The sequence below is a fragment of the Gasterosteus aculeatus genome, chromosome 4, assembly GCF_964276395.1.
Source record: "Gasterosteus aculeatus chromosome 4, fGasAcu3.hap1.1, whole genome shotgun sequence".
Taxonomy (NCBI): Eukaryota; Metazoa; Chordata; class Actinopteri; order Perciformes; family Gasterosteidae; genus Gasterosteus; species Gasterosteus aculeatus.
Window position 1 is genome coordinate 10155227 of NC_135691.1, and position 26358 is coordinate 10181584.

A 26358-nucleotide genomic window follows, 5' to 3' on the forward strand; every position below is an offset into this window, starting at 1 on the left:
TATAAGTTAATGCATATTTTAATAAAACTCGCGTTCGAATGCGTGTTGGAAGAGCGATATCATGAGGGTTTTAGCACCGTCATATAAAAACGTGGCAGTCTTCCCGTGAAAAACACCTTTCAGAGGTCAGCACCATGGATAGTGAATCGGCTGGTCATCAGTAGGATATATCTACCTTTACCACCGACGTAACAACTTAAAATACATACAATTTTGCCAACTCTTTCAAAGACAGTCTCGCACTATACCACAATATGATGTAGCGAATAACTTGTTTGGAAAAAATGTTTCAAAAATGTAATATAAGTCATTACAATTGCAAGGTTCCCAGAAGTTGATTAACTTATTTCTACAAATGTCTTTCAGAAAGGAAAGGAAAACATGACTATGAATTAATTGACTTTTTTGTTAAAAACAACTCACCTTTTCTTTATTAGGTAAAGTCTGAGTCCGTGTGAAAGTGTCTCCTCCATTTATACTGATCAGTTCACCATCTACTTGCGGATAAGGTGCGGGGTAAACCACTACGTCACTCTTCAGTGTGTCCGAGCTGAAACACACGTCGTACTGCTGAGTTGATTTAGAGTAAGACCAGCTCCCGTCCGGGTGGGTGGTGATCATTGGGGCGCTGTACCTGCTGAAGCTGCCGTCTGTCCTGTGGCATTTGACAGCTATTAAACTGACGAGGCTCAGCAGAAAGATCACCGACACCGACACAATGGCGATCAGAAGATACAGGTTTAAGTCAGAGAAGCTGTCCTCCTTCAGGGGAACGTGTCTGAACTGAGTCTGGATGTCAGCTGTGCTTTCAACCACCACCACGTCAATAGACACAGTAGCTGACAGGGAGGGTTCTCCGTTATCAGACACCAACACCACCAAGGGGTGAGTTTTCAGGTCATTGTCACTCATTCTCCTCTTAGTCCTGATCTCTCCGGTGCTGGTTCCGATCCGGAAGAGGTTGTTTCCTTTGGGCTCAGAGAGGTGATAAGAAAGCAGCGCGTTGTATCCAGAGTCTGCGTCTACAGCCCTGATCTTTGCCACAAAGTATCCCGCTTCAGCAGAATAGGGGATGCTCTCACTGTTAACGGAGCCGTGCTCAGAATAGGGCAAGAGGATGGTGGGACTGTTGTCGTTCTCATCCAGCACTAAAACGTTCACAGTCAGGTTGCTGCTGAGCGGAGGAACACCAGCGTCTGTGGCCTGAACCTTAAACTGAAACGTTTTTAACTCCTCGTAGTTGAAGGACTGCAGGGTGACTATGTCCCCAGTCTCTGAGTTTACGTTAATAACAGTGGTTATTGGAATAAATTTGGAAATACCAGCCAATGATGAATACGTTACTTTTGCATTTTCTCCCGTATCAGGATCAACTGCTGTTATAGTAGAAATAGTGGCTCCCACTGCACTGTTCTCTTTCACATATACATTAATCACAGGCTCTGAGAATAGTGGGGAGTTGTCATTTACATCAGAAATGTGAACAGGAATAATGCTGGAGCTGGATAGGGGTGGAGTGCCTTCATCAGTAGCTATGATGGTGATATTATATTTAGAAACGCTCTCTCGGTCAAGGGGTCCATCTACGGTTAGTGAATAGTAGTTTTTGTAATTTAGCTTGAGTTTAAAAGGCACCAACCCGAGTAGGTTAGCCTTGGTGAGGCCATTTTTACCCCCATCTTTATCAGTCACTGTCACCAAAGCAACCACTGTACCCACCTCAGAGTCCTCTTTAACTGGGCTCATGAGAGAGGTAATAATTATTTCAGGTAAATTGTCATTAACATCAGTTACTTCCACTAACACTTTACCATGGACACTTCGGGAAGGCGTTCCTTTATCTCTAGCCTGTACACGGATATCATAAGCTGTATTCTCTTCATAGTCTACTTTTCCACTTACACATATTTCCCCTGTAACGGGGTTAATAGAGAACAAAGTTTCAGGATTGAAATTGCCCTTTTCAATAAACAAATACACTATTTCACCATTTATTCCCTCATCTAAGTCGATTGCAGTTATGGTCACTATTGACGTTTGAAATGGAGCGTTTTCACTGACCTGGGCCTTATACAGAGGTTGACCAAATACCGGAGCATTGTCGTTTACATCCATTATAAGAACCAAGATTTTTAATGTCCCTGACCGGGCTGGTTTTCCTCCGTCCAGAGCAGTTAAAGTGAGGTGGATAACAGACTGTTTCTCTCTGTCTAAAGCTTTCTGCAGTACGAGCTCAGCCGGCTCATTGTGCTGTCCGCCGCTCTGTACGTCCAAAGCGAAATACTCATTTGGAGTCAGCTTGTAGCTCTTTACCGAGTTACTCCCCGTGTCTGCGTCATTAGCCATTGGCAGGAGATATCTCTCTCCGGTAAAAGAAGATTCAGAAATGTTTAAAGTCTTCTCTTTTTCACGAAAATATGGCGCATTATCATTAATATCAATGATGTGTACCTCTATGCGATGCAGACTCGTTGGGTTGCTCAGAATGGCTTCGACGTTCAGGGAACATTTTTCTGAATTCGAACAGAGCTCTTCCCGGTCAATCCGATCGCAAACGTAGAAAGCACCAGTTTTTAAATCCACCTCAAAATATGTCTTGGGATTCCCTGATACAACTCTTAAATTCCGTTTTTCCAGATCGTGAACATTAATCTGTAAATCCTTTGCGAGATTTCCCACCACCGTTCCTTTGTCAACCTCCTCGGAAACGGAGAAGGAGAGCTGCGCCGTGGACCCGCCGCACAAACAAAGCAACGCAGTTATATGAATCCAAATCGTGACTGTTGGTCCTCCACATCCCATCGTTGCCAAAATAGGTTAAATAATAATTTCTAACATATCCACACTAGGTGGATAACAGACGAAACCCTCGCTGGTTCTTCGAATATGTGTGAAATTTCTGACAAAGCACCAGAGGACTGCTGATGCTTCGTACGTAGAGGAGGAGTCCGAGAAACACCAGACAAAATAATATTGTGGTCTCCAGCGACACCAACTGTTATTTGGGGGCGAATATCCAAAGACTATATAGGCAATAATATTTAAACGAATGAAGCGGAGAGAGTCAAATGAGAATACAAGATCAGGATATTTTAATAAAACCGGGTTTCTAATGCGTGTTGTAAGAGCAATATCGGAGGGTTTTGCCACCGTCCAATAAAAGTGAGGCAGTTTTCCCATGAAAAACACCGTTCAGAGTTCAGCACCATGGACAGTGTATCGACTGGTCATCAGTAGGACGTATCTAAATTTACCAACGATTTAACCATTCAGAATATATGCAATTTTACCAACTCTTTCGAACGCTAAATTAAATATATCACACCAAGTCACCAACGTTTCAAAGTTCCTGGAATTTGATTAACTTATTTTTATGAATGTCTTTCAGAAAGAAAAGGAAAATATCGCAGAAATTCATATTGGGTTAAAAACAACTCACCTTGTCTTTATTAGGTAAAGTCTGAGTCCGTGTAAAAGTGTCTCCTCCATTTATACTGATCAGCTCACCATCTACTTGCGGATAAGGTGCGGGGTAAACCACTACGTCACTCTTCAGTGTGTCTGAGCTGAAACATACGTCGTACTGCTGAGTAGATTTAGAGTAAGACCAGCTCCCGTCCGGATGGGTGGTGATCATTGGGGCGCTGTACCTGCTGAAGCTGCCGTCTGTCCTGTGGCATTTGACAGCTATTAAACTGACGAGGCTCAGCAGAAAGATCACCGACACCGACACAATGCCAATCAGCAGGTACAGGTTTAAGTCAGAGAAGCTGTCCTCCTTTAGGGGCACATGTCTGAACTGAGTCTGGATGTCAGCTGTGCTTTCAACCACCACCACGTCAATAGACACAGTAGCTGACAGGGAGGGTTCTCCGTTATCAGACACCAACACCACCAAGGGGTGAGTCTTCAGGTCATTGTCACTCATTCTCCTCTTAGTCCTGATCTCTCCCGTGCTGGTTCCGATCCGGAAGAGGTTGTTTCCTTTGGGCTCAGAGAGGTAATAAGAAAGCAGCGCGTTGTATCCAGAGTCTGCGTCTACAGCCCTGATCTTTGCCACAAAGTATCCCGCTTCAGCAGAATAGGGGATGCTCTCACTGTTAACGGAGCCGTGCTCAGAATAGGGCAAGAGGATGGTGGGACTGTTGTCGTTCTCATCCAGGACTAAAACGTTCACAGTCACGTTGCTGCTGAGCGGAGGAACACCAGAGTCTGTGGCCTGAACTTTAAACTGAAACGTTTTTAACTCCTCGTGGTTAAAAGACTGCAGGCTGACTATGTCTCCAGTCTCTGAGTTGATGCTTACAACAGACGTTATAGGAATACTCTTTGAATCGCCATATAATGAGTACGTTAATCGGGCGTTTTCATGTATATCAGGATCGACTGCAGTTACGGAATAGATACGAGCCCCAATTGGGCTGTTTTCTTTTACATAAATGTTAATCACGGCCTCAAGGAAATGAGGCGCGTTGTCATTGACATCAGCAACATGCACAGTTATAACGCTGGTGCTGGAGAGAGACGGGGTCCCTTCGTCAGCAGCTGTAATCGTGACATTGTAAAACTTATGTCCTTCTCTATCAAGAGTTCCCTCAACAATTAAAGAGTAATAATTTTTATAATTGGAAGTTAGCTTGAAAGGTTGAGAACCGATAAGTGTACAGCGAGTCTGGCCATTTTTTCCTCCGTCTCTATCAGTTACTGTCACTAAAGCTACAACGCTTCCTATATCTGCATCTTCTTTAACTGGGTTCATGAGTGACGTCACCACAATTTCTGGGGTATTGTCGTTCACGTCAACTACTTCCACCAGCAGCTTTCCATTTGCCTGACGAGGCAACACACCTTGGTCTGTTGCTTGAACATGAATTTCATATGTGGACTGTGCTTCGTAATCCAAATCACCTTTAACTGCAATTTCCCCATTTTCCGCGTTGATGGAAAAGACAGCAGAAGGATTGAAATTCCCACGCTTGACAAAAGAATAAGTGATCCTGCCGTTTTTCCCTTCGTCTAAATCTTTAGCATTCATTTGAATTACCTCTGATCCCGCCGGCGCATTTTCCTTCACCCGTGCCTTGTAAAGAGTTTTACTAAACGACGGCGTGTTGTCATTGACATCTAGAACATTGACATGTATATATAAAGTTCCGGATTTTGGAGGCTTCCCCCCATCTACAGCCGAAAGCGACAGTTTAATGGCGGCTTGTTTTTCACGATCCAAGGCTTTCAACAAAACCAATTCAGCGGAGGCACTGTGTTCTCCGCCACCCTGCACATCGAGAGAGAAGTATTCATTTGGACTCAGGCTATAAGTCTTGACTGCATTGCTTCCCCTATCTGCATCGATAGCCTGGGGGAGCAAAAAGTGTTCACCTCTAGGTGATGATTCAGATATGTTAAGGGCATATGACTTCTCAACGAAGGTCGGTGCATTGTCATTCATATCAACAATAACCACCTCAATGCGATGGAGGACAATAGGGTTACTCAGTATCGCCTCTAAGTTTAGACTGCATTTGATCGTGTTGGGACAAAGCTCCTCGCGGTCTAGTCGCTCGTTTACATAAAGATCCCCCGTTTTAAAATTAACTTCGAAATATTTCTTACTGTACACAGACACGACATTTAAATTCCTCGTTTGCAGCTCTCGAACGTTTACGTTAAAATCCTTTGCGAGATTCCCAACCACAGTCGCTTTGTCCACCTCCTCGGAAACAGAGTAGAGAATCTGAGCAGCAGACCACTCCGATAAAAGCAGGATGAACATACAACGTAGAATCCCCTCATTGCTTCCACGGCCCATTGCTGCTGTCAAAGACATTGACGGAATGACGATGATATTGATCCATAAAACGCAACTCGATCGGAAAAAAATGTTAAATCCCGTCCACTCCAGTGCGCTCCTTTCACTCGCCACTCATGTTCCTCGCACAAAGCACTAGCAGTCTGCTGACGCTTCACACGAGAAAGAGGAGACTTTAAAACTGCGAGCTCACAGCAAGCTGTGGTCCTCAGCGACCCCAGGCGTTACAAGGTGGAACTAAAAAGGGTTTGTTAGATCAAGTTGCACGCACTGGCTTTAACATACGTAACAACTATTTTGAATAGTTCCATTGGACTGGTGGAAAGTTCGAAGACATCAAGAATATTTCCACATAACAAACGTCAAAAGTACTGTTATCATCCAATATTTGACGGCAATTACAGTTCAACGACGTTCAACTATTTTCAACCATGACTCCTTTATGTGTAACATACTATGTCATTAAAATCTTATTGAAGGATTTTTTGGGGCAAAGGTTTTTGTATATTATGCCATGAAGACAAACAAGGCACCAATACGTTTTCAGCTCCATGGAAAGCACCGATCTACAGACCTGCTTGCAGGACATGCCAATTACATGACAACTTCAGCCAAGCATGTTATTTATTTCAGTATAAATGTTTGCAAATGTAATTACAATGATATTTTAGTAAATTAAACATTCTTCATTAGGAATTCATGGCTATAACAAATGTGCAGGTGTAGGAGTAAAAAGCTATCAACAACTCACCTTGTCTTTATTAGGCAACGTTTGTGTTCTGGTAAAAGTGTCACCTCCGTTTATACTGATTAGCTCACCATCCATAGGCGGATAAGGTGCAGGGTAAACCACTACGTCACTCTTCAGTGTGTCTGAGCTAAAACACACGTCGTACTGCTGAGTAGATTTAGAGTAAGACCAGCTCCCGTCCGGGTGGGTGGTGATCATTGGGGCGCTGTACCTGCTGAAGCTGCCGTCTGTCCTGTGGCATTTGACAGCTATTAAACTGACGAGGCTCAGCAGAAAGATCACCGACACCGACACAATGGCGATCAGTAGATACAGGTTTAAATCAGAGAAGCTGTCTTCCTTTAGGGGCACATGTCTGAACTGAGTCTGGATGTCAGCTGTGCTTTCAACCACCACCACGTCAATAGACACAGTAGCTGACAGTGAGGGTTCTCCGTTATCAGACACCAACACCACCAAGGGGTGAGTCTTCAGGTCATTGTCACTCATTCTCCTCTTAGTCCTGATCTCTCCGGTGCTGGTTCCGATCCGGAAGAGGTTGTTTCCTTTGGGCTCAGAGAGGTGATAAGAAAGCAGCGCGTTGTATCCAGAGTCTGCGTCTACAGCCCTGATCTTTGCCACAAAGTATCCCGCTTCATCAGAATAGGGGATGCTCTCACTGTTAATGGAGCCGTGCTCAGAATAGGGCAAGAGGATGGTGGGACTGTTGTCGTTCTCATCCAGGACTAAAACGTTCATTGTCACGTTGCTGCTGAGCGGAGGAACACCAGAGTCTGTGGCTTGGACTTTAAATTGAAACGTTTTTAACTCCTCGTGGTTAAAAGACTGCAGACTGATTATATCTCCTGTCTCTGAGTTTATATTTAAAACGGATGTGAGTGGAATATTTCTTGGAGATGTATCTATCAATTTGTAGGTTAATTTGGAATTTGTGTTCAAATCAGGATCAAATGCATGTATTGTATATATGATGGACCCTACAGGACTATTTTCTTTAATATAAACATGAATCACAGGCTCCATAAATCGAGGTGCATTGTCATTGACATCAGAAACATTAACGGTAATGACCCTGATGCTGGACAGAGGTGGACTGCCTTCATCTGTGGCTGTAATAGCGACATTGTAAAGAGAAGTGTTTTCTCTGTCCAGAGGTCCATCTACTATTAATGAATAGTCATTTTTGTAGTTGGACTTCAGTTTAAATGGAACAGTGCCAACTACTCTACATTTAGCCACGCCATTGTTTCCGCCGTCTGCATCAATCACTGTAACCAAAGCAACGATGGTACCCAGTTCTGCATCTTCTTTAACAGGGGTCATGAGTGACGTCACAGATATTTCTGGGGCATTATCGTTCACATCAATTATCTCTATCAGTAGTTTAGCATGTGCACTACGAGGAGTGGCGCCTTGATCGGTTGCTTGAACTCTAACTTCATAAGCAGCCGTCTCTTCATAATCTAAAGTGCCCTTCACTGTAATTTCTCCTGTTTTTGAGTTTAGTTCAAACATATTTGACGGATTTGAATTTCCTCGTTTGATCAAAGAATACAGGATCTTACTATTCATGCCCTCGTCTAAATCCGTTGCCTCTAACTTCATTACCACCGTTCCATGGGCAGTATTTTCAGGTACACGCACTTTATACAGCGATTTGCTGAAAATTGGTATATTATCATTTACATCTAATACATTTATGCTTATTTGTAACGAGCCCGATCTAGGAGGTTTACCTCCATCTATAGCTGTCAATATAAGAGTGATTATTGGCTGTTTTTCTCGATCTAAAGCTTTTTGCAGCACAAGCTCAGCAGACGCTCCGTGTTCTCCGCTCTGCAATTCAAGTGAGAAGTGGTCATTTTGGCTCAGCTTGTAGCTCTTTACTGAGTTACTTCCTATGTCAGCGTCTACTGCTATCGGCAGAAGATATCGTTCTCCAGTTAAAGAGGACTCTGAAATATTTAAAGAATACGTTTCTTCAATAAAAGCAGGCGAATTATCGTTTATATCTAAAACATGGACCTCTATGCGGTGCGCACTCATTGGATTGTTTAATACGGCTTGTATTTTGATCGAGCATTTCAACACATTTGGACAAAGCTCCTCTCTGTCAATCCTTTCATCAACTAAGAGGCTTCCGATGCGCATATTCACGTCGAAATATTTCTTACTGTAACTCGAAACAACACGTAAGTCCCTCTTCCCGAGTTCCTGTAAATGTATGTTCAAATCCTTTGCAATATTCCCAACCACGGTGCCTTTGTCCACCTCCTCGGAGATCGTGTAGGATAATTGCGCAAACGCCCATTTGCCCAGACAAAGAAACACAGCAATGTGAATCCAGACGTATTCCGTTTGTCGCCGAATATACATTGTCGATGGAGCCAATCAATAATTTATCCTCGGTACTAAAACATTCGTCCAAAAGACAATTTTTGCGAGAGGCTGCGGTCCTCCTCTTCACTTCCCCACAACGCGTGTACTAATGGCCGATTGTGATTTCATTTTTTTCACACGAGCAAGGAGGAGTTTTGGATGTACACACGTAAACATGCCCATGGTCTCATGCGACATCATGTGGTGAGTTATTTGAATACAAATGCAGTCTATTGTATGACATAGTCATATTATTTTGTAATATTATAAAGTACAAACATAGTCTGGTTTACATATCTATTTTAGTAACTCGAGTGAAAACATTTTGAAGTTTTTTTTTTCATTTGTAAAAAGGAGCCGTTAAAGTATGATATATCAAGAAACAAGTGTTATTTTATGTAATCGAAATACTCAAAAAGTCCCATAATGTAAAGCAATCATGAATAGTCCCATAATTAAAATCAACCATGAATAAAATGAATCAATGTGTGAGTATAGGCTTACTGTCAATACCATATCAAGCACTACGGACAGCTCTTTTTCTGACAGCATTCAATGTCAGAAACTGCCGCAAACTAGCAAACTAAGAGACACGTTTGCAGTTGATTGTGTTCCAGTAAATGATCGCTTGAACTATATTACATCACTGATGGCATGATTTCAAAAGGCGTTACTGCACGTTTTGCAGATTAGTAGCATCCAAATAGCACCACGAAGAATTGTATCTGAATTAGTTGTATATCAGCACGTATATTAACATAAAAGCTGTTTACTTGAGTGTAGCTTATTATTTCTGCATACCACTTTAGAGCACATATAACAATAATTACGGATGGTCGCAATTTGTAGAGTTTTTTTTATTCATGATGCTTTATCTACGTTCGACAAAAGAATGATTTTTTAATAATAAAATAACGTAAATCGCCCAACTCATAAGACATTTGCTTAAAGCATATTTTAATGATATATATTATATTCAAACAGCATTCGGGACAGATGGCCTACCTTGTCTTTGTTGGGTAAAGTCTGAGTCCGGGTAAAAGTGTCTCCTCCATTTATACTGATCAGCTCACCATCTACTTGCGGATAAGGTGCGGGGTAAACCACTACGTCACTCTTCAGTGTGTCTGAGCTGAAACACACGTCGTACTGCTGAGTAGATTTAGAGTAAGACCAACTCCCGTCCGGGTGGGTGGTGATCATTGGGGCGCTGTACCTGCTGAAGCTGCCGTCTGTCCTGTGGCATTTGACAGCTATTAAACTGACGAGGCTCAGCAGAAAGATCACCGACACCGACACAATGGCGACCAGCAGGTACAGGTTTAAGTCAGAGAAGCTGTCCTCCTTTAGGGGAACGTGTCTGAACTGAGTCTGGATGTCAGCTGTGCTTTCAACCACCACCACGTCAATGGACACAGTAGCTGACAGGGAGGGTTCTCCGTTATCAGACACCAACACCACCAAGGGGTGAGTTTTCAGGTCATTGTCACTCATTCTCCGCTTAGTCCTGATCTCTCCCGTGCTGGTTCCGATCCGGAAGAGGTTGTTTCCTTTGGGCTCAGAGAGGTGATAAGAAAGCAGCGCGTTGTATCCAGAGTCTGCGTCTACAGCCCTGATCTTTGCCACAAAGTATCCCGCTTCAGCAGAATAGGGGATGCTCTCACTGTTAACGGAGCCGTGCTCAGAATAGGGCAAGAGGATGGTGGGACTGTTGTCGTTCTCATCCAGGACTAAAACGTTCACTGTCACGTTGCTGCTGAGCGGAGGAACACCAGAGTCTGTGGCCTGAACTTTAAACTGAAACGTTTTTAACTCCTCGTGGTTGAAATACTGCAGACTGATTATATCTCCAGTCTCTGAGTTGATGCTTAAAAATGATGAAATTGGAATTGTTCTTGAAGAAGTGTCAAACAATTTATAGGTTAATTTGGCATTTGTGTTCAAATCAGGATCAAATGCATGTATTGTATATATGATGGACCCTACAGGACTATTTTCCTTAATATAAACATGAATCGAAGGCTCCATAAATCGAGGTGCATTGTCGTTGACATCAGAAACATGAACAGTAATGACTCTGATGCTGGACAGAGGTGGACTTCCTTCATCTGTTGCTTTAATAGTCACATTGTAAATAGAAGCGTTTTCTCTGTCCAGCGGTCCATCTACTATTAATGAATAGTCATTTCTGTAGTTGGACTTCAGTTTAAATGGAACAGAGCCAACTACTCTACAATTAGCCACACCATTTTTCCCTACATCTTTATCACTCACTGTAACCAAAGCAACGATGGTCCCCAGTTCTGCATCTTCTTTAACAGGGGTCATTAGTGACGTCACGGATATTTCTGGGGCATTATCGTTCACATCAATTATCTCTATCAATAGTTTAGCATGTGAACTACGAGGATATAAACCTTGATCAGTTGCTTGAACTCTAACTTCATAAGCAGCCGTCTCTTCATAATCTAAAGCTCCCTTCACAGTCATTTCTCCTGTTTTTGAGTTTAGATCAAACATTTTTGACAGATCCGTATTTCCTCGTTTTATCAAAGAATACAGGATCTTACTATTCATTCCCTCGTCTAAATCCGTGGCATTCAACTTCGTTATCACTGTTCCGTGTTCAGTATTTTCGGCTACACGTATTTTATAAAGCGATTTGGTAAAAGTGGGTATATTATCATTTACATCTAATACATTTACATTGATCTGCATTGATCCCGATCGAGCAGGTTTACCTCCATCTACAGCCGTTAGGAGAAGTGTTATCACCGGCTGTTTCTCTCGATCTAAAGCTTTCTGCAGCAATAACTCGGCAGACACTCCGTGCTCTCCACCGCTCTGCACATCAAGGGAGAAGTAATCATTTTGGCTCAGCTTGTACGTCCTTACTGCGTGGCTTCCTATGTCTGCGTCTACAGCTACTGGGAGAAGATATCGCTCTCCCGGTGACAACGATTCTGAGATATTAAGTAAATGTGATTTATCAATAAATACAGGGGAGTTATCATTTACATCTAAAACATTTACATCAATCCGCTGTGCATTCATTGGATTTTTTAGAACTGCCTGCAATTTCAAGGTACATTTTACCGTGTTTGGACAGAGATCTTCCCTGTCAATTCTTTCGTAGACAAAGAGGTCCCCGGTGCGCAAATTGACATCAAAATATTTCTTCTTGTAACCCGAAACGATTTGGAGTTCCCTGTTGGCTATTTCTTGGACATTGAGGTTTAAATCCTTTGCGATATTCCCCACGACGGTGTCTTTGGTCACCTCCTCGGAAATTGAGTAAGATATCTGTGAGACAGACCTGTCACAAAGACAAAGCAGCACAACAATGTGAATCCAGATTTGTTCCTTTTCCCGTGGCCCATACATCCTTGTGGCAATGAAAGAACTGAACCGAATCAATCATGAATCGGTTGTATTAGTTTCTTACAAAGCAAATAGCTCCGTTTACGATCCAGTCCTTCTAGTCACCATCGAATGTCTAGTTTACAACGACCCATGTCGAGTATTTTTCTACCGTGAACGGAGGAGGAGTCTTTGATGTACGGAAGCATTTCAATCTATGGTCTCCAGCGACCTCGTGCGGTGAGCGGAAGGTAAACCCAATTCATTTGCAATGTACTTCTTAAGAAAATATTGTTCTTAGTGGACCACGTGCACTCCAGCATCGCATAATGAAGGGCCGCAAATCACGATACATTCGTTAAAATCCTATCACGATTTTAGTTAACAATGTTTGTGCATAAAAAAATAATTTCAATACTGAGTGCAGAAACCCTACATTGATAGACATATCCAAAGCCAGACAAGACACCACAAAGTGCAAGGACTGCAATCCTCCAGAAAACCAATTGCCCAAATACTTACTCGTGGGATTAAAATGCAATATAACGATATTTTACAAAAATAACAAAGGAGGATATATGTATATGAAAAATATCCTTGATTGAAAAAAGAATGGTTTCGATAACGTATATTAAAAGCCTCACTTCAGTTTTAAGGAGAGCACCATTTCACATGTTAACTTCGGAAAAGCAATTTTCAGAATAGTCAAAAACAAATATTTAAGAGTGGGACTTTTGTGAAACCAAAGACGGTTTGGTTAACCACTAGTGAGGCTGTCTTAATGTAAGCAACGAGCTGTGAGGTCACGATGCCCTGGAATGTTGAGAGATTTGCGGAGATAAATGTTGATGGCAAAATGACGTATAAGAAAAGGGTTGCCAAAACTAGTACCATGGCCAGCGCTGTGTGACCTCTGAGTAAATTATTTCAAAGTGAAAATCCGTACATGAGATTTTTTTTAGATATTTTCAAACCATAATGTTTTTACTTTTCGCACACTGACAACTATCTCATTTAAAAACGTGGATGAAGATGTCCGAAATATACCCTAAAATTAAAAAAAAAAACTTTTGTGTGTGAGAATAATTACTTGAAAACGATTACATGTAAAGTGGAATTAATTCTTACGAAACAAATTTGCTGGTAATGTTATTTTCACTTGACATGACGTAATCCCCATGAATCACAATAGCCTCCAAACCCTGGTCGTGCATTGATGGAACGTTACACTAAATGTTCATTAACGGATGAAAAAACAAATGTACTGTTGTTGACTAGCTGACACTTTCATTGCCTTCCTATTCATCAATAATAAAATACAACGTAATATTACAGAACGTGAATCAAATAAGTAAGATGGTATATCTAATTGTGGATAAAAACAATTAAGCAAAAAAAAACATTATTAAAACCTTAAATAGCAAGTATAGCCTACCTTGTTGGGCAAAGTCTGAGTTCTGGTAAAAGTGTCTCCTCCATTTATACTGATCAGCTCACCATCTATTTGAGGATAAGGTGCAGGGTAAACCACTACGTCACTCTTCAGTGTGTCTGAGCTGAAACACACGTCGTACTGCTGAGTAGATTTAGAGTAAGACCAGCTCCCGTCCGGATGGGTGGTGATCATTGGGGCGCTGTATCTGCTGAAGCTGCCGTCTGTCCTGTGGCATTTGACAGCTATTAAACTGACGAGGCTCAGCAGAAAGATCACCGACACCGACACAATGGCGACCAGCAGGTACAGGTTTAAGTCAGAGAAGCTGTCCTCCTTTACGGGAACATGTCTGAACTGAGTCTGGATGTCAGCTGTGCTTTCAACCACCACCACGTCAATAGACACAGTAGCTGACAGGGAGGGTTCTCCGTTATCAGCCACCAACACCACCAAGGGGTGAGTTTTCAGGTCATTGTCACTCATTCTCCTCTTAGTCCTGATCTCTCCGGTACTGGTTCCGATCCGGAAGAGGTTGTTTCCTTTGGGCTCAGAGAGGTGATAAGAAAGCAGCGCGTTGTATCCAGAGTCTGCGTCTACAGCCCTGATCTTTGCCACGAAGTATCCCGCTTCAGCTGAATAGGGGATGCTCTCACTGTTAACGGAGCCGTGCTCAGAATAGGGCAAGAGGATGGTGGGACTGTTGTCGTTCTCATCCAGGACTAAAACGTTCACAGTCACGTTGCTGCTGAGCGGAGGAACACCAGAGTCTGTGGCCTGAACTTTAAACTGAAACGTTTTTAACTCCTCGTGGTTAAAAGACTGCAGGCTGACTACATCTCCAGTCTCTGAGTTGATGTTTAACATTGAGGAAATTTGAATATTTTTTGAACTGTCTAACAACAGTTTGTAGGACAGTTTGGAATTAGTGTTCAAATCAGGATCAAATGCATTTAATGTATAAAGGACGGAACCCACTTGAATATTTTCTTTCACAAAAACATGAATTACAGGCTCCATAAATCGAGGTGCATTATCATTGACATCAGAAACATGAACAGTAATGACTCTGATGCTGGACAGAGGTGAAGTACCTTCATCTATTGCTCTAATAGTTACATTGTAAATAGAAGTGTTTTCTCTGTCCAGCGGTCCATCTACTATTAATGAATAGTCATTTCTGTAGTTGGACTTCAGTTTAAATGGAACAGAGCCAACTACTCTACAATTAGCCACGCCATTTTTCCCTCCATCTTTATCACTCACTGTAACCAAAGCAACGATGGTCCCAAGTTCTGCATCTTCTCTAACTGGGGTCATTAGTGACGTCACGGATATCTCTGGGGCATTATCGTTCACATCAATTATCTCGATCAATAGTTTAGCATGTGCACTACGAGGATATAAACCTTGATCAGTCGCTTGAACTCTAACTTCATAAGCAGCCGTCTCTTCATAATCTAAAGCTCCCTTCACAGTCATTTCTCCTGTTTTTGAGTTTAGATCAAACATTTTTGACAGATCCGTATTTCCTCGTTTTATCAAAGAATACATGATCTCACTATTCATTCCCTCGTCTAAATCCGTGGCATTTAACTTCGTTATCACCGATCCATGATCAGTATTTTCATCTACACGTATTTTATAAAGCGATTTAGTAAAAGTGGGTGTATTATCATTTACATCTAATACATTTACATTGATCTGCATTGATCCCGATCGAGCAGGTTTACCTCCATCTACAGCCGTTAGAAGAAGTGTTATCACCGGCTGTTTCTCTCGATCTAAAGCTTTCTGCAGCAATAACTCGGCAGACACTCCGTGCTCTCCACCGCTCTGCACATCGAGCGAGAAATAATCATTTTGGCTCAGCTTATAACTCTTCACTGAGTTACTGCCTATATCTGCGTCCACTGCTATCGGTAGAAGATATCGTTCTCCCGGTGACATTGACTCGGAGATGTTTAACGAATACGACTGGTCAATAAATTCTGGCGAGTTATCATTTGCGTCTAAAACGCTGACCTCGATGCGGTGTACATTCATAGGATTACTTAAAACAGCCTGTATTCTCAACAAGCATTGTGCAGTTTTTGAACAAAGCTCCTCTCTGTCAATCCTCTCGTTAACAAAGATTGTCCCGGTCCGCAAATTTACGTTAAATAATGTCTTACTGTAACTCGAAACAATACGTAGATCCCTCGTTTCAAGATCGTGTACATTCAGGTGTAGATCCTTTGCAATATTTCCCACGACGGTGCCTTTGTTCACCTCCTCGGATATCGAGTAAGATAATTGCGAAGAAGACGAGTCACAAAGAAACAGCAGCGCAACAATATGAATCCAGGAATATTCCTTGCTTCCCATCGTGGTAGAATAACCACTAAATGCCACGTATCCTGTATTTGCAGCTAATGCATATTTCCGTCATGAACACGATCTTAGAAGCAGCAGCCCTTCTCCCGACCGAGCAATACCAGTATATCTCTTAACTGCTGGCCAATGACATTGTTAGACGTCCTGTGCAGGGAGGAGTTCTACTCAAATTCTGACAATCATATCTGCGGTCTCCTGCGACATCATGTGGTAAATGTAGGATAACTAAAGATAGCGATACCTTATCGATTTTAAGTGTAATGACATCTGCCATAAGAGCATGAATATATATATATATATATATATATATATATATATATATATATATATAGATTTATATATATCCTATTTGTATTCATTTCATCTTATTTAAACAAAATGCAAAATTAAATATAATAGCCTTTCAATAGTTCTTTCCATAGTGTATTAAAAACAACTCGTTTGATTTTGAGACAATATCAGGCTAAATGTACTTTGATATACTTTGATTAATTACTTAATTAGTCAACCAACATATCCGTACGGTATACAAATAACAAAGGGCATATTCGTATTGATGTTTATAGATAGATATAGAGAGTTTGAATAAGCCAGAGGTTGCAGGGATCCATTTCAGCACCACCGAAAGCGCTGTACATAAACTCGATGAATCCACTGACGAGCTGTTTGTAGCCAAGTCAGAATGTCAAACTACTGTATAATACATCTGAGTAAAGGTGCTCGGTCCCTCAGGTCTTCAAAACTAGTAACTGAATTTCAACCAATGAAAGTGACTCTACTGACTAGCAGAAGTCGAAAGTTTATTAGCAAGGTATTGCTAAAATATCCACTCAAGTTGGGCCTTGTATGAAGCACACTCGTTTAAAACAATAAGCATGTTTGTGTTTATTGAAAACTGAATGAAAAAAAATGTAAAATCGTAAGAATCAATGGAATTACGTATTATTTTTAAGAATGCATTCTCACATCCACCAAATATAGCCTTAATGGTTCTTACCTTGTCTTTGTTGGGTAAAGTCTGTGTTTTGGTAAAAGTGTCTCCTCCATTTATACTGATCAGCTCACCATCTACTTGCGGATAAGGTGCAGGGTAAACCACTACGTCACTCTTTAGTGTGTCCGAGCTGAAACACACGTCGTACTGCTGAGTAGATTTAGAGTAAGACCAGCTCCCGTCCGGGTGGGTGGTGATCATTGGGGCGCTGTACCTGCTGAAGCTGCCGTCTGTCCTGTGGCATTTGACAGCTATTAAACTGACGAGGCTCAGCAGAAAGATCACCGACACCGACACAATGGCGATCAGCAGATACAGGTTTAAATCAGAGAAGCTGTCCTCCTTTAGGGGAACATGTCTGAACTGAGTCTGGATGTCAGCTGTGCTTTCAACCACCACCACGTCAATAGACACAGTAGCTGACAGGGAGGGTTCTCCGTTATCAGACACCAACACCACCAAGGGGTGAGTTTTCAGGTCATTGTCACTCATTCTCCTCTTAGTCCTGATCTCTCCGGTGCTGGTTCCGATCCGGAAGAGGTTGTTTCCTTTGGGCTCAGAGAGGTGATAAGAAAGCAGCGCGTTGTATCCAGAGTCTGCGTCTACAGCCCTGATCTTTGCCACAAAGTATCCCGCTTCAGCAGAATAGGGGATGCTCTCACTGTTAACGGAGCCGTGCTCAGAATATGGCAAGAGGATGGTGGGACTGTTGTCGTTCTCATCCAGGACTAAAACGTTCACAGTCACGTTGCTGCTGAGCGGAGGAACACCAGAGTCTGTGGCCTGAACTTTAAACTGAAACGTTTTTAACTCCTCGTGGTTAAAACACTGCAGAGTTACTATTTCTCCAGTCTCCGAGTTGATGTTTATCATTGACGAAATTAGAATATTTCTTGGCGAACTGTTTAACAGTTTGTAGGTCAGTTTTGAATTACTGTCTTCGTCAGGATCAATTGCATGTATCTTAGCAATATTATAGCCAACTGGACTATTTTCTTTTACATATACATGAATCACAGGCTCCATAAATCGAGGTGCATTGTCATTGACATCGGAAACATGAACAGTAATGACCTTGATACTGGACAGAGGTGGACTTCCTTCATCTGTGGCTGTAACAGTCAGGTTGTAAATAGAAGTGTTTTCTCTGTCCAGAGGTCCATCTACTATTAATGAATAGTCATTTTTGTAGCTGGACTGCAGCTTAAATGGAACAGAGCCAACTACTCTACAATTAGCCACGCCATTTTTTCCTCCATCTTTGTCCCTCAATGTAACCAAAGCAACGACGGTCCCCAGTTCGGCATCTTCTTTTACTGGGGTCATGAGTGACGTCACATATATTTCTGGGGCATTATCGTTCACATCAATTATCTGTATTAGTAGTTTAGCATGCGAACTACGAGGAGTGGCGCCTTTGTCAGTTGCTTGGACTCTAACTTCATAAGCAGACGTCTCCTCAAAATCTAAACTGCCCTTCACAGTGATTTCTCCTGTTTCTGAATTTAGACCGAACTCATTTGTTGGATCAATATTTCCTCGTTTTATCAATGAGTAAAGGATTTTACTGTTCATGCCCTCGTCCAAATCCGTTGCATTTAACCTAATTATTACGTTTCCATATGAAGTGTTTTCACTAACACTTACTTTATAAAGTGGTTTTTCAAAAATTGGTGTATTATCATTTGAATCTATTACATTTACAATGATCTGCATTGACCCCGATCTAGCAGGTTTCCCCCCATCCACAGCGTTAAAATCAAGCGATACCACCGACTGTTTTTCTCGGTCTAAAGATTTCTCCAGTACCAACTCGGCAGACACTCCGTGTTCACCGCTCTGCACATCGAGCGAGAAATAATCATTTTGGCTTAGCTTATAACTCTTCACTGAGTTACTGCCTATATCTGCGTCCACTGCTATCGGTAGAAGATATCGTTCTCCCGGTGACATTGATTCGGAGATGTTTAACGAATACGACTGGTCAATAAATCCTGGCGAGTTATCATTTACGTCTAAAACGGTGACCTCGATGCGGTGTACATTCATAGGATTACTTAAAACAGCCTGTATTCTCAACAAGCATTGTGCGGTTTTTGAACAAAGCTCCTCTCTGTCAATCCTCTCGTTAACAAAAATTGTTCCGGTCCGCAAATTTACGTTAAATAATGTCTTACTGTAACTCGAAACAATACGTAGATCCCTCGTTTCAAGATCGTGTACATTCAGGTGTAGATCCTTTGCAATATTTCCCACGACGGTGCCTTTGTTCACCTCCTCGGATATCGAGTAAGATAATTGCGAAGAAGACGAGTCACAAAGAAACAGCAGCGCAACAATATGAATCCAGGAATATTCCTTGCTTCCCATCGTGGTAGAATAACCACTAAATCCCACGTATCCTGTATTTGCAGCTAATGCATATTTCCGTCATGAACACGATCCTCGAAGCAGCAGCCCTTCTCCCGACCGAGCAATACCAGTGTATCTCTTAACTGCTGGGCAATGACATTGTTAGACGTCCTGTGCAGGGAGGGGTTCTACTTAAATTCTGACAATCATATCTGCGGTCTCCTGCGACATCATGTGGTAAATGTAGGATAACTAAAGATAGCGATACCTTATCGATTTTAAGTGTAATGACATCTGCCATAAGAGCATGAATAAATATATATATATATATATATATATATATATATATATATATATATATATATATATATATATATATATATATATATATATATATATATATCCTATTTGTATTCATTTCAGCTTATTTAAACAAAATGCAAAATTAAATATAATATAATAGCCTTTCAATAGTTCTGTCCATAGTGTATTAAAAACAACTCGTTTTATTTTAAGACAATATCAGGCTAAATGTACTTTGATATACTTTTAGTAATTACTTAATTAGTCAACCAACAAATCCTTAAGGTATACAAATAAGAAAGGACATATTCGTATTGATGCGTATAGATAGATATAGAGAGTTTGAATAAGCCAGAGGATGCAGGGATTCACTTCAGCACCACCGAAAGCGCTGTACATAAACTCGATGAATCCACTGACGAGCTGCTTGTAGCCAAGTCAGAACGTTAAACTACTGTAGAATACATGTGAGAATTTGTGAAATCGTAAGAATCAATGGAATTACGTATTATTTTTAAAATTGCATACACACATCCAGCAAAGATAGGCTTTATGGTTCTTACCTTGTCTTTGTTGGGTAAAGTCTGTGTTCTGGTAAAAGTGTCTCCTCCATTAATACTTATCAGCTCACCATCTATTAGAGGATACGGTGCGGGGTATACAACCACGTCACTCTTCAGTGTGTCTGAGCTGAAACACACGTCGTACTGCTGAGTAGATTTAGAGTAAGACCAGCTCCCGTCCGGGTGGGTGGTGATCATTGGGGCGCTGTACCTGCTGAAGCTGCCGTCTGTCCTGTGGCATTTGACAGCTATTAAACTGACGAGGCTCAGCAGAAAGATCACCGACACCGACACAATGCCAATCAGCAGGTACAGGTTTAAGTCAGAGAAGCTGTCCTCCTTTACGGGAACATGTCTGAACGGAGTCTGGATGTTAGCTGTGCTTTCAACCACCACCACGTCAATGGACACAGTAGCTGACAGGGAGGGTTCACCGCTATCAGACACCAACACCACCAAGGGGTGAGTCTTCAGGTCATTGTCACTCATTCTCCTCTTAGTCCTGATCTCTCCGGTGCTGGTTCCGATCCGGAAGAGGTTGTTTCCTTTGGGCTCAGAGAGGTGATAAGAAAGCAGCGCGTTGTATCCAGAGTCTGCGTCTACAGCCCTGATCTTTGCCACAAAGTATCCCGCTTCAGCAGAATAGGGGATGCTCTCACTGTTAACGGAGCCGTGCTCAGAATAGGGCAAGAGGATGGTGGGACTGTTGTCGTTCTCATCCAGGACTAAAACGTTCACAGTCACGTTGCTGCTGAGCGGAGGAACACCAGAGTCTGTGGCCTGGACTTTAAACTGAAACGTTTTTAACTCTTCGTTGTTAAAAGACTGAAGGGTGACTATGTCTCCAGTCTCTGAGTTGATGTTTACCATCGATGAAATTGGAGATTTCTCCCGGTAATTATTCATTAATGAATACGTCAATTTAGCATTTGTATTTTCATCTGCATCCTGTGCACTAATTCTTGTTAATATATCTCCCACCTTACTATTCTCCCTCACGTAAATATATACTTCTGTTTGTGGGAAATGAGGTGCGTTGTCGTTAATATCAGAGATTTGCACAGTGATTACAGCAGTGTTAGAAAGAGGCGGAATTCCGTCATCCGTAGCTGTAATGCTTACATTGTAATGTGTTACAAGCTCTCTGTCAAGGAGTCCATCAACTATCAGTGAGTAATAGTTTTTGTAAGTAGATTTTAGTGTGAACTGGACTGAGTCTATAATTTTACAAGTAGTAAGGCCATTTTTCCCTCCATCTTTATCCGTCACAGTCACCAATGCAATGACCGTTCCAATTTCAGCATTTTCCTTCACTGTACTCATTAGTGAAGTGACAGAGATTTCTGGCGAATTGTCGTTGATATCGACCACCTCTACCAGTACTTTAGAATAACCAACGCGGGGGGAAGCCCCCTGGTCTGTTGCTTTTACTCTTAATTCATATGCATTGCTTTCCTCAAAATCCAAATTAGCATTCAGTGTGATTTCACCACTTTCCGGACTAACAGTGAATTGTTGAGGGGAGTTCACATTTCCTCTCTCCATTAAAGCATATCTGATGTCTGCATGTAGACCTTCGTCTAAATCCGTTGCATTTAGTGTCAGTATTTTTGTGCCTATTGGAGCATTTTCGCTGACTCTTACTTTATAAAGAGACTTGCTAAACGAAGGCGTGTTATCATTAACATCTATTACATTCACAATAATCTGCATAGTGCCAGACATTGCGGGTTTTCCTCCGTCTACAGCGGTTAATGTTAAGTAAATGGTGGGTCGCTTTTCTCGGTCTAACGCTTTCTGCAGCACTAACTCAGCGGACGCACTCTCCACTCCGACACTGACTTCTATGGAGAAATGATCGTTCGGACTTAACTTGTAGGATTTCACTGTATTGCTGCCGGTGTCTGCATCCTGAGCTATCGGGAGCGGATACCGCTCTCCCGTTGAAGAAGACTCGGATATATTAAACACATGGATTTGCTCGCGAAACAATGGTGCATTATCATTGATGTCAACGATGCTGACTTCAATGCGATAAATATTCATGGGATGGCTCAATAGTACCTCTATACTTAAGGAGCACTTGGGTAAATTCGGACAAAGCTCTTCGCGGTCTATTCTGTCGTTAACAGCCAACAACCCTGTTCTTAAATTTGCGTCGAAATATTTCTTACTGTATCCCGACACAATCCGAAATCCCCGTTCTTCCAGTTGCTGTGTATTAATGTTTAAATCTTTGACAAGATTTCCCACTGCGGTGCCTTTGTCAACCTCCTCGGGAATTGAATAGGAAACCTGAGCTGCAGACCGGTCCGATAAACAAAGAAGAATGGCGTACATCCATACTGCCACTCTATAGTGTTGGCGACTCATCCTTTTGTTTAGTGGAGAAAATCCGACCAGAAGACGTCATTCATCCATAAAAACGGGAAATATCCACAAGAAAATCCAACTCTTTCGTCATTTGTGGTCCACCTCATGAGGCGATGTGGATAAATAACCCAGCCCTCACGGAACGTACAGGCTGTGTGTCATTTCACGGACAACGAAGGAGTGTTACGTATTTAATTAACACGAATAAATGTGTGGTCTCGAGCGACATCATGCGTTCTTTTGATAGACCACAATGTTTAGGTCACTATCCTCGACGGATGAGTTGGTATGTTTTCATAAATGAAGGAAAAAATATGTGTCATTATTATTTCTTTGAACAATTGTATCAATTACTAACGAAAGATAATGAAGCAAAGTACTGCATTAAGCAGCGAATATTTGATCAACTGTGTGATTTTTGTTGGGGATTCTAAGGTAAAAACGGGTTGAGAAAATGAATAAAGCACTGATTATATCATATTTTCACTTTAAACGTAATACCGATGACACGGTGGAGTGATATCTGTTAACCATAAAGTCAACCATGGGCCACAAAGACAAAAGTGCAGAGGGAATTCAGAACCAAAGACAGCGTTTTTGTCATCATTATAACAAGAAAACTGTGGATGTTTGTCAAGACATCGTATTTCCAGAGAGTTTATATAAATATCATTGTTACTATGACTAACGGAAGCTGGATGTTAACAATACAGTGATCCTTCTTTGTGGTTCTTACCTTATCTGTGTTGGGTAACGTCTGAGTTCTGTTAAATGTGTCTCCTCCATTAATACTGATCAGCTCACCATCTACTTGCGGATAAGGTGCAGGGTAAACCACTACGTCACTCTTCAGTGTGTCCGAGCTGAAACACACGTCGTACTGCTGAGTAGATTTAGAGTAAGACCAGCTCCCGTCCGGGTGGGTGGTGATCATTGGGGCGCTGTACCTGCTGAAGCTGCCGTCTGTCCTGTGGCATTTGACAGCTATTAAACTGACGAGGCTCAGCAGAAAGATCACCGACACCGAAACAATGGCGATCAGCAGATACAGGTTTAAGTCAGAGAAGCTGTCCTCCTTTAGAGGAACATGTCTGAACTGAGTCTGGATGTCAGCTGTGCTTTCAACCACCACCACGTCAATAGACACAGTAGCTGACAGGGAGGGTTCTCCGTTATCAGACACCAACACCACCAAGGGGTGAGTCTTCAAGTCATTGTCACTCATTCTCCTCTTAGTCCTGATCTCTCCGGTGCTGGTTCCGATCCGGAAGAGGTTGTTTCCTTTGGGCTCAGAGAGGTGATAAGAAAGCAGCGCGTTGTATCCAGAGTCTGCGTCTACAGCCCTGATCTTTGCCACAAAGTATCCCGCTTCAGCAGAATAGGGGATGCTCTCACTGTTAACGGAGCCGTGCTCAGAATAGGGCAAGAGGATGGTGGGACTGTTGTCGTTCTCATCCAGGACTAAAACGTTCACAGTCACGTTGCTGCTGAGCGGAGGAACACCAGAGTCTGTGGCCTGAACTTTAAACTGAAACGTTTTAATGTTCTCATAGTTGAAAGACTGCAGACTGACTATATCTCCAGTCTCCGAGTTGATGTCTATCATTGAAGATATCTGGGTTTCCTTCGGTGAACTGTTTATTAAATGGTACGTTGCCTTTGCATTTTCATTTAAATCTGAATCAAGTGTCGTGAGTATGTGAATAGTATTTCCAATCGGGCTATTCTCTTTCACATAAACATTAATTACAGGCCCCAGGAATCGAGGAGGATTGTCATTAACGTCAGAAACCTTAACATTTATGACGCTTGTGCTTGACAATGAGGGAATCCCTTCGTCAGTAGCTATAATTGAAACATTAAACTGTGAAACACTCTCTCTGTCAAGAGGCCCGTCAACCAACAACGAATAATAGTTTTTATAATTTGATTTTAATTTAAATGGCACAGACCCTATAATTTTACAGTAGGTCAGACCATTTTTGCCGCCATCTCGATCAGTGATAGTCAACATAGCAACAACTGTCCCTATTTCAGCATCCTCTTTCACTGGACTCATAACTGATGAAACTGAGATTTCTGGAGCATTATCATTGACATCGATAACTTCAACTAAAATCTTGCTGTGTGCGCTGCGAGGAGGAGTGCCTTTATCCCGTGCTTGGACACGAATCTCATATGCTTGATTCTCCTCATAATCGATGTTTCCTTTGACTTTAATTTCTCCTGTACTCTCATTCAGGGAAAATACGTCATCAGGATTAAAATGCCCCTTTTCTGTGAAAGAGAATACAAATTTACCATTAACCCCGTCATCCAAATCAGTAGCAGAAAGTGCCAACAACGTTGTGCCAGCATTTTCATTTTCTGAAACTTGGACCTTATAAAGAGATTTACTGAAAACAGGTGAATTGTCGTTAACATCCAGTACATTAACTTGTATCCGTAAGTTTCCCGATTTGGGAGGTTTTCCGCCGTCTATTGCAGTCAGCGTGAGTTCAATAACAGCCTGTTTTTCTCGATCTAATGCTTTCTGCAGCACCAATTCAGCGGACACTCTCTGGTCACCACCGTTCTGTATATCTAAAGAAAAGTGTTCATTCGGGCTTAATTTGTAAGTCTTCACTGTGTTAGCCCCTGCGTCTGCGTCATAGGCAATCGGCAGTGGATGCCTTTCTCCGACATACGAGGACTCGTAAAGATCAATTGAATTTATTTCTTCCAGAAAATATGGTGTATTGTCATTAACATCTTTAATAGCAACTTCAATTCGATGGAGGCTACGCGGGCTACTCGTCGCGGCTTCTATGTTTAAAGAGCATTTTACCGTATTAGGACAAAGCACCTCCCGATCTATCCTCTCCCTAACGAAAAGTACTCCAGATTCCTGATTTATGTCAAAATACCGATTGTTGTTTCCAGAAGTTATCTGAAGCCCCGTGGAAAACAGTTGCTGCACATTGAGATTTAAGTCCTTAGCGAGGTTTCCCACCGCTGTTCCTTTGTCCACCTCCTCGAAAATAGAATAGGAAATCTGAGCAACGGACCGGTCCGAGAGACAAAGCAGGGTGAAAAAAATACATCCGAGAAAATCCCATCGTTCCCAAACAGCCATCGCTGTTGAAGGTGAAGCAATAAATTCGGATTTCTTTCTTTCAGACTCTCCACTAAAATAAAAAACAGCTTTTTTTATCAATCCATTCTCGTTCAGGGTCCTCCCTCTGCAGGGCTTCGCTACGCTATTTTCACAAAGCACTGCCAGATGGTGACGTTTTATTACTGTCACACATGGAGGAGGAGTTTCTGAACGGTGAACACAATATTGTTGCGTGGTCTTTAGCGACATCTCGTGATGCTGTATTCAAAAAGACGGCCCAAAAAATCGAATTCCTCTCTTTTTAATCACTGAACAGGAACCGGCATTAATGAATGAGAGAGTGAAATACATTGGGTGGATTTGGTAAATCTTTATCTCGACGTTCATAGTTTGTGTTGTGCGGTTTTAAAAAGTAGTTCAGTACGTTGTGGTTGTTGTTTAGATGTTTGGATGTAGTTTTGTTTCATTGCTTTATCATCACTTACTAAACGGTCAATATAGATTGAAGAATCTGCACCAAGGACAGCACGAAAAAAAAAGAGATTGTCCCAGCACCATAGACAGCACCA

General features: G+C 41.9%; 1 protein-coding gene across 39 annotated transcripts in view; it reads right to left on the bottom strand.

The window, feature by feature from the left end:
* The window catches only part of LOC120817097 (protocadherin alpha-C2), a 161443-nt gene that overhangs the window by 32873 nt on the left and 102212 nt on the right, over positions 1-26358 (bottom strand). The window contains exon 1 of one of the 39 annotated variants that reach the window (XM_040172908.2): positions 23429-25958. The exons of 31 other annotated variants lie outside the window; for them this stretch is intronic. In XM_040172908.2, coding sequence (XP_040028842.2) covers positions 23429-25807 — 2379 coding nt within the window. In that variant the 5' untranslated portion in view covers positions 25808-25958. Of the gene's footprint in view, positions 1-423; positions 3202-3439; positions 6411-6560; positions 9050-9944; positions 12030-13734; positions 15900-17104; positions 19597-20319; positions 23170-23428; positions 25959-26358 lie in introns of those variants that run through there. 7 more of the 39 variants (XM_040172917.2, XM_078101276.1, XM_078101290.1 and 4 more) reach the window with 7 other exon arrangements.